At 38.0% G+C, this 8,999-nt stretch overlaps 1 protein-coding gene and 1 non-coding gene across 2 annotated transcripts; one reads left to right on the top strand and one right to left on the bottom strand.

The window, feature by feature from the left end:
* Nucleotides 1-4,050: 4,050 nt before the first annotated feature.
* On the bottom strand, nucleotides 4,051-4,163 carry trnal-caa (transfer RNA leucine (anticodon CAA)). Its single transcript has 2 exons — nucleotides 4,126-4,163; nucleotides 4,051-4,096 (listed from the first exon to the last, which is right to left on the bottom strand). It is a non-coding gene; the product is annotated as a tRNA-Leu (tRNA).
* A 306-nt stretch (nucleotides 4,164-4,469) lies between these two features.
* dhrs12 (dehydrogenase/reductase (SDR family) member 12) lies at nucleotides 4,470-8,815 on the top strand. Its single transcript, XM_057335841.1, has 10 exons — nucleotides 4,470-4,653; nucleotides 4,772-4,905; nucleotides 5,095-5,177; nucleotides 5,371-5,463; nucleotides 5,565-5,646; nucleotides 7,271-7,332; nucleotides 7,544-7,648; nucleotides 7,767-7,857; nucleotides 7,979-8,116; nucleotides 8,323-8,815. The coding sequence occupies exons 1-10, from the start codon at nucleotides 4,598-4,600 to the stop codon at nucleotides 8,433-8,435; spliced, it is 957 nt and encodes a 318-aa protein (XP_057191824.1). The 5' UTR covers nucleotides 4,470-4,597; the 3' UTR covers nucleotides 8,436-8,815.
* Nucleotides 8,816-8,999: the final 184 nt, after the last annotated feature.

The raw sequence follows: 8,999 nt of genomic DNA, 5'->3' as shown, positions 1-8,999 counted from the left end.
ATGTGCGCGTGTGTGAGTGAACAAATCATATTAATTAAAAACAAATAATTATGTCATAGAGAGTCCCCAACCGTGATTTATGGGAACACTAATGTTTTAAACAAACAGAAAAAAAAGTGGGGTAATTATCAAAAGACACAGTTTGGTGCACATGACATGTAACTTGGTTATCAGATTTAAGAAATGTGTATATAAATCCAATCAAAACTATCTTTGTTTATCTTGCGCCACCTCGCGGACATTAAACAGTCTAATCCAAGTATTGTCAGATATTGATAAACTATCTTGATATGGTCCAACATTGTATATTTGTATTTCCTGTGGCTCAGTGATTAGCGCATGGCGCTAGCAACGCCAAGGTCATGGGTTCGATCCCAGATGATTGCACACAACGAAACAAATGTATAGTACAATGTAATGTAAGTCGCTTTGGGTAAAAGCATCTGCCAAATGCATAAATGTAATTGTATTACTCACTATTTCAGTACAAAACAGTGTCACATTTCCCCCAAAACAGATGTTATGATATGATATAAAAGTAATGTATTTTTTTACAATAAATATTTATAATCTGTTATACGTCAACATGACATGGCATTATCACTGTCACACAAGATAAAAATGAATATGATTATATTGTCATCATTTAGAATGCTGTAAATGGTTAAGCATATATTTATCTTACATGGACCTGTTGTTATAAAACTGCTTTGTTATTAGATTTTTTTTATTTTGAGCCAAATCTCAAAATTGTGCTGTGTTGTGACTGTCTCAAGCATGGTTCAGTAAATTAAAACTTTTATAAATTAAAAAGAAAATCATAAAAATGTTAATATACATCAGGCATGATTTAGCAATTGTCTATTTTAGTAAATGGCAATCGGTTTGTCATCCATATATTTCTAAAAGCGTAGGAATTTGATACATTCTGTCACTGAAAATGATGTCCTCTGGTGCGACACCAGATCCTCATTTTAAATCGGGCACATCCACAAACAACATTAATTTGCTAAAAAGACCCCATTCAATATTATGTTACTGAAGCCCCTGTGAAGCACATATCGTGTATATAGTAAGTTTTTGTCTCAAAATTGTTCAAATATTTCACTTTTTTGGAATCACTAGGCTATAACAGTGTCAAGGTAAAACTTTAAACTACATAATCATGGAAGATTATGCAAATAATACTTGCTGACTGCTGTTGACAGGTTAGCTAGAAACAGCAAGGTCATTAGCTGAGACAAAAGACTGAAACGTCCTTTGGTGTGACAGATAATGTCCACTAGTGTGACAACTGTACTGTCACACAAGAGGACAATGTCTTTTTATGAAGCATTTTAAACAATTGTTTAAATAATAATTGTTTAACTCATTTCTTATTCATTATTGATCATTTGCGGTGTTCTCAAATTTAATAGTTACAACAATTTTTCTGATGTTTTCGCAGGGATGTAATGTTGTGTCATGAAAATAAATAAAATGTGATACTTATTTGGTTTTGATACAGTAGGAATTGAGGGAAGAAAATGAATGGAAGAGAGAGCACACGGATCTATAGAGAGAAAATGAACAATGATTCACACAGAAGGGAGGAGATACTGAAGAGAATGACAATATAATCAAAATGATTCCTTAATACTTTATAAAATTATACTTTATAAAAGTAATTCACATCTTAATTATTATAGTTTGAATATCAAATAGCATGCAGTCGTTTCAGAAGGCTGCGTCCTCCGGAGGTCTCATTTGAAGCCTGCTACGTCATCGAGGCTGTCTGTTTCTAGTGCTGTAGTACTCGAGTCTCGAGTCCGGTCTCGGACTCGAGACGTTTTTTTTTGGTCTCGGACTTGTCTTGGACTCGTTGGTATTTGAACTCGGACTTGTCTCGGAATTGGTCATTGGTCTCGCAAATGTTCTAGTCGGTCTCGTCCGAGTCCAGCGATACATGTTTTATTTTCTCCTTCAAAACAAAACATTGATAGAGCAATATTCTAGTGATCCGAAAACTAATGATCCGAAAACTGTTGCCGACTCTCGACTCAAGAACGAGAGCTGCGCGTGTTCATAAGTTCTCTCTTCACACAGCAGTTCAGTTCAGTGTGTGCTGTTGGTGTAACTAAATAACTCCGGTATATTGGTTCAAGTCCGCGGGACTGTCATGCACGCCAGAAAGTGAAGAACTGAATTAATTTGTGGATATTATTAAGTGTTTATGGGAGACGCTAAACGGGTACGATTCAGCTGAACTGGTTCGACCGGTTCACTAAAAAGAAAGAACCGGTTCGAATGAACGATTCGTCCGCGGCGCGAACTGAACAGCATCAATCATTCATCAGGCACGATGTCAGCGAGCAGCGGCTTAATACAGATTGGATTTACAAACCATAATAAATGTTTCGACAGTGCGCTTAAAAGGAAACTTTTTGCAACAAAACTTTCCCCGAAACATTTGGACAACATCCAATTTCGTAAGACACCTGCAAAGGCATCACAAAGAGAGGTAAGTTAATGCCATGTTTCAGAGTTAGCATTGCATTTGAGTATTTTAGAAAGTTTGTATGGAGTCAAAGTAGGGCTTAAGATAAGATTGATCGTATTTTTATTGTCATTGTGATGAACATGTTATTTAAGGATGGGCACCGACGTGCTTATAAACGAGCCGTGGAGCCTCTGCTCTTTGCGGCTCCTCTATCGAACACGCACGTGCACGGGCAGGCGCGCACACGCACGCACGCACGCACACACACGCACGCACAAAAGTGTTCATTGTTGCACAACTTGCTGTTAGGACGGCTGATAAAAAGTTCCTTAAAAAAGTAATAAACAGTTACACTTCGGCTTTGTGACTTTAGTGCTATACCTATATAGTAAAAATAAAATGACCTTATTTGATCTGCTTTTTGATCATTACAAACAATAACGAAAATGATTATCTTAGAATAGAAGATATGCTGTCTCTTGCATCACATAAATTATCAATAGTTAAGTATGTGGTCTTGTAGTCATGATTTTTTTCTGTCTCTGTCTTGACTGTACTCAATTGGACTCGGTCTTGACTTGGACTCGAACCTTTCTGGACTTGGACTTGACTTGGACTCGAACCTCTTTGGACTCGGACTTGACTCGGTCTCGACTAGTCCTGGTCTTGGACTTGTCTTGGACTCGACAATGGTGGACTTGACTACAGCCCTATCTGTTTCATAAAAGCAGTAGGACACTCCGTAATGCGACCTACTTTCACGAGATTTCGGAGGACACATGAGGTGTATCCTTCGTTGAGAGAGATAACCACAATTCTTTGCGTCGGCCAACGTCTGTTATTTGAATAAACGGCAGCAATTGCACATTCAATCAAATATGTGGTGTTTAAATGTTAACAGTTTACAATTTGTGTCACTTTTTTAATCTTAGAAGGCATATGTAGTAAATAGATTTACACGAGTTTAATGATTTTTAAACGTTTTAAAACAGTAAGGCAAAAAATTGTACATTTGTTTAACATTGTTTAGGGTAGAAAGTAACCAACTTTTACCTCTTAAAATCATGTAGAAATCGTTTTAATTAATTTGACATGTGTGCGAGTGCAGCGTGTTGTCATAGCAACATGGTACTTCCTGTTTCCTTTTCTGCCAGTATGTCCTATGAAGGACGTCTCGTTTAATTCTAAATTGAGAATCCTCCGTATACCGCATCCTTTATGATACCTCTGGAGGACACAAGGACGCAGCCTTACGAAACGAGACACAGCTTAGAAAATGTTTCTACATTTTTCTGGGGGAAACAATTTGGAAAATGTTCTTCCTTTTTACCTTAGATTTGAATGTATTGTCTATGAATTTATTCATTTATCTATATTTTTTAAAACATTGTCAAAGTTAAATAAAAAAGTGTAATACCACTCACTTCCTCGTTTAATGCAATAACTACCATTTCTGTCCTTTAGTGTGACAAACATATAAGAACCACAAATTTGTTTTTATCTCATAATATCGTAAAGAACAGCTTGGGTTAAAGCGAGCTAGTAACTTTTCCGCAGAATCGAAAAGATACTGTCAGAAGTGGGATTCGAACCCACGCCTCCATTTGGAGACCAGAAATCCCGTTCGACTATGGGAAGGTTTAAACCTTGAGTCTGGCGCCTTAGACCACTCGGCCATCCTGACAACTGAATGATTATGGGAAAAACGTAAGAGAAGAGTAAGACATAGACACAGTTTGTCATTAATAGACACGTATTTGTATAACGACGTGACTTTGTATACTTTGACATTGTCTAAAGGAAGACCAGAAATCAAAAGAGTTCAAAATGTAAGAATTAAAAAATCAAAATGTATCGAATCAAAATCAAGTTATTATTTTAACAAAACTAAGATGGGTTTGATCACGACATGGAATACACGGTCAATAAGTATTATTTTTATGTGGTATGCGTTGCAAAATAAGATGCGCATGCGTATTGTAACCCACTGTAACAACCCATGTGGTCTGTTACCAAACGCCACAGGGGCGTGGGGCTATTTATTACCAGTTTAACGCTGGTATGTTTATGTAATGACACCGCTGTTAAGTTGAAGCGCGTAACGGTACAATTGCACCGATGTCTCTCTACCGAAACACCGTCTGGTTCATCAAAGGTCTACAGGAATATACAAAGTAAGCCACGACTAAAGCTTTTCTCTGTTGTTACCAATGATAAGAGTAATCGTAATTTAACCATCGATAGTTTCTGAATTGCATTTTTTTGTGTGCTTTCCTCGCTACTTCTCATCAGGAGCGGGTATGAGGCAGCTGAGAGACGCTTCAACGCGGCGGATCTAGAGGTGAGCGTCACCGGCCGCTCGTTCATCGTCACCGGAGCCAACAGCGGCATCGGTAAAACCGCCGCTTGTGAAATAGCTAAAAGAGGTGAGAAATCACAACATTTTTAGTAAAAAACAAAGTTGTCTGCTATAATATTTTGCTTTAGAAAGTACAAACTAGTAAAATCTTGCACATTCTATCAACCCACAAATGGGACGCAACAGCGACTCCTTTAGCCAAATGATATGCGGTGCAACTAAAAACAAAGTCTATTCACAAATTGTTTTTCTTCAGGCGGGATGGTACACATGATCTGCAGAAATAAAGACCGTGCGGAAGAAGCCAGAAAAGACATTGTGGATCAGAGTAAAAATGAGGTATTTTTCAGAGGAGAAATTAAAGCCAATCAATGGCTTATATATGCTATATATAATCAATATGCTCTCACTTTATTTGTTATGATGACATGGTGTAACATTACATAAAACTACTATAACATGAGTAATCTCTAATCTTACAAGGGCCTCTGTGAAATAGACTGATGTGACTTTTTCTATCACTTTCTCTCAGAATGTTCATGTTCACGTTGTTGACATGTCCAGTCCCCGCAAAGTATGGGAGTTTGCCAATGGATTCTCACAGAACCACAGTCTGCATGTTCTGGTAGATGTATTCTGGTTTATTCATATAAGTGTAGTCTTTGTATTTTCATGCTCTCTCAACCCCTTTGTGTGTTTTTATCTTCGTGTGATTTGTTGTTGTAGATCAACAATGCTGGCTGCATGGTCAATCAGAGAGAACTGACTGAGGATGGCCTGGAGAAAAACTTTGCTACAAATACACTTGGTAAAAGGTCTTGATTGATCTTATATTTGTCTTGTTTTGTGACTTTTTTAAAACATTTTAACAATATCAACCAAATTCACAGACAGGCCTGGTACTAGGTTGGTTTGGGCAATATATGGTTTCAATGTATGGTTCTATATTTTGGTTGTGCAGATATATAATCATAGTTCCTTGTATACATCATTTTTACATTTATACTTTTTTCTGTGAATACATTGACAGATCATTATTTAATAGATAATACAAATCAAATGTACAGTGAGGGAAATAATTATTTGATCCCCTGCTGATTTTGTAAGTTTGCCTGCTTGCAAAGAAATGAAGGGTCTATAATTTTTATGGTAGGTTTATTGTAACTGATAGAAACCGAATATCAACCAAAAAATCTGGGGGAAAAATGTATATAAAGGTTATAAATTGATTTGCATTTCAGTCAGTGAAATACGTATTCGATCCTCAACCAACTAGCAGGAATTCTGGCTCCACAGATTGGTTATGTGCCTATATGGACCACAGATTAGTCCTGTCACTTTAAGAAAGTACTCCTAAGTCAGCTTGCATATAAGATGCCTGCCAACAGAATCTGTATCTTCCATTTCAACCTCTCCACCACCATGGTCCAGACCAAATAGGTTTTAAAGGATGTCAGGGACAAGATTGTAGACCTGCACAAACCTTGAATAGGCTACAGACAGAAGCTCGGTGAGAAGGAGACAACTGTTGGTGTGATTATTTGGAAATAGAAGAAATACAAAATAACGATCAAATGCCCTTGTTCTGGAGCTCCCTGCAATATTTCCCCAATGGGGTAAAGATGATCATGAGAAATGTTAAAGATCAGCCCAGAACTACACGGAAGAAGCTTGTTAATGATTTCAAGACAGTTGGGACCACAGTTAGCAAGCAAACCATTGGTAACACGCTATGCCACAATAGATTGAAATCCTGAAGCACCCGCAAGGTCCTCCTGCCCAAGAAGGCCCGCCTGGCTCGTCTGAAGTTTGACATTGAACATCAAAATGATTCAGAAAAGGCTTTGGAGAAAGTGCTAGCACTGCTGTGAGACCAAAATTGCCTGCTGTTTTTGGAGGGAGAGAAATGCTGACTATGACCCCAAGAACACCCTCCCTACAGAGAAGCACAGTGTTGGAAACATTCTGCTTTAGGGCTTTTTATCTCTGCTACGGGTACAGGATGACTTCACCGCATTGAGGGGCTGAGGGACGGGCCCATGTACCATAAAATCTTGGACGAGAACCTCCTCCCCTTAACTAGATCACTGAAGATGGGTCGTGGATGTGCCTTTAACATGACAAAGACCCAAAACATATTGCCAAGACAACCAAAGAGTGGCTTAAGGAGAAGCACATTAAGTGTCCTAGCCAGTCTCTAGACCCTAGTCCTATAGAACCTCTGTGAAGGAGGCTAAAACTCCAATTTGCTGAGCGACAGCCAAGAAACTTTAAAGATTTACAGAGGAATGGACTAAAGTCCCAGTTCTGTTCACAGGCTATCCCTTGCCATTATCTTTCACTATCACTTCTTCAGATCTGAGATAAAGACAGAGCATAACATTCATGACATGACTAGATGGCGCTTCATTCATTATCTTATTTGTTGTTAGGGACATATATTCTGACAACAGCATTGATCCCCACACTTAAAAAGTCCCAGGATCCCAGAGTGGTGAGTGTTCTGAAAAATGCACCTGTTCATCTGTTCTTCTTAGTGAATAATGTAATAGACAAGTGTTGTAAAACTGTACCTTTTAAAACAGGGACTGTGCCAGTGTAGCTTTGCTTTACCAGTGTGTTTTGAATACAGTTACACATACTGCTCAGCTGTAAATGTCTTGAGTGACATTTTAAGTTTAGAAATGTGAATCTGTACTGTACAGATCACAGTGTCATCTGGCGGGATGCTGGTTCAGAAGCTGAATGTGGAAGACCTTCAGTTTGAGACGGGTTCTTTTGACAGCACCATGGTGTATGCACAGAACAAGGTGAAATACATCAGTATGCATAACAAAACATACAAATATGTAGCGGTAACTTTTGACAGCAAAGATACACACACATACACACATACATATACAGTATATAAAACATGTTCATTTGCAGAGGCAACAGGTGATTATGACAGAGCAATGGGCAGCTCAACACAAAGAAATTCACTTCTCGTCCATGCACCCAGGATGGGCAGATACTCCAGGTAGGAAGTGTTTGTGTGTGTACATATACACGAACTCCTCAAAAGCTGCAATTAAATATCATCCTTTGAGATTCCATATATTTTGTTGTCTTAGCCAGTGTGTTGTTTATTCTGTCCACAGCGGTGAGATCATCCATGCCAGATTTGTATGAGAAAATGAAGAATAAACTCCGTACTGAAGCACAGGGTGCTGACACAGTGGCTTGGTTGGCCATATCAGATGCAGCCAGCAGACAGCCCAGTGGCCTCTTCTTCCAAGGTCAAGCATCTGTATAATGTCTTCCATTTGATTTTTTCCTCATTACTTACATTGTAGTACACTTTTTGTAAGTATAGGCTCCCTAAAAATCTGTTTCATAGTAAAGTATCACTGCACGAGATTACAGTGGATAGTGCTTATATAGTAGAGATCTCTTTGACCTGTAAATTAATTTACCTCTGTTTTACACACTGCTTCATCTACAGACAGAAAAGCTGTTTCTACGCACCTGCCCCTGGCTTTCTCCAGGTGTTCTCCAGATGATGAGCAGAAGCTTATGAACGTGCTGGGGCAGCTCGCGGATAAATTCAAGTGTTAATTGGTTAAGCTTGAAACCTGATGCTGATCAAATCCCTGGAGGATTAAGAATCTCAAACATCATTCCACAGAGAAGCCGTGGTGTTCACTCTAATGGCAGTGAGAATTGTAGAGATGTGGAGAGCACATTAATATTGGACCAAAAATATCAGCCGAACAATTAATATATCACCTTTAATTGGTGGGTTTAAAGCATGGCCATGTAAAAAAAGTGATGCTGCCAGGCACATGATCTTACTGAAGAAAATATACAAAATACAAGTGAACCCTTGAACAAATATTATAGTAATGGGTTATGAAATATTAATTATTCTAATCTAATTATGAACTAAAATAACCTATTTATGATTGTGTAATGTTTAATAAATATTTTTGATGATTAACAAATCCTTCTCACAATGTTTTGTTTTGTTCTAAGAAATGGCACTAGCATTTTTTAAACAAATCAACTGCTATGATCCATATACTAAGATAAATAAAAGACTGATTATAGACCCCTTTGAAAGACGTAACCAACACTGGTTTAACGCTGATCCTGAACTTCTTGTTTCACTACACAAATATT

This window comes from Triplophysa rosa, linkage group LG6 (genome assembly GCF_024868665.1).
Source record: "Triplophysa rosa linkage group LG6, Trosa_1v2, whole genome shotgun sequence".
Taxonomy (NCBI): Eukaryota; Metazoa; Chordata; class Actinopteri; order Cypriniformes; family Nemacheilidae; genus Triplophysa; species Triplophysa rosa.
This window is presented reverse-complemented; position numbering and strand designations above follow the sequence as displayed.

Bases quoted from the DNA above. Each gene is read 5' to 3' on its own strand.
- dhrs12 (XM_057335841.1), top strand. From the start codon at position 4,598: ATGTCTCTCTACCGAAACACCGTCTGGTTCATCAAAGGTCTACAGGAA. The intron at 5,464-5,564 runs GTAGATGTATTC...TTGTTGTTGTAG, and splicing joins ACCACAGTCTGCATGTTCTG to ATCAACAATGCTGGCTGCAT. The intron at 7,858-7,978 runs GTAGGAAGTGTT...TTCTGTCCACAG, and splicing joins AGGATGGGCAGATACTCCAG to CGGTGAGATCATCCATGCCA.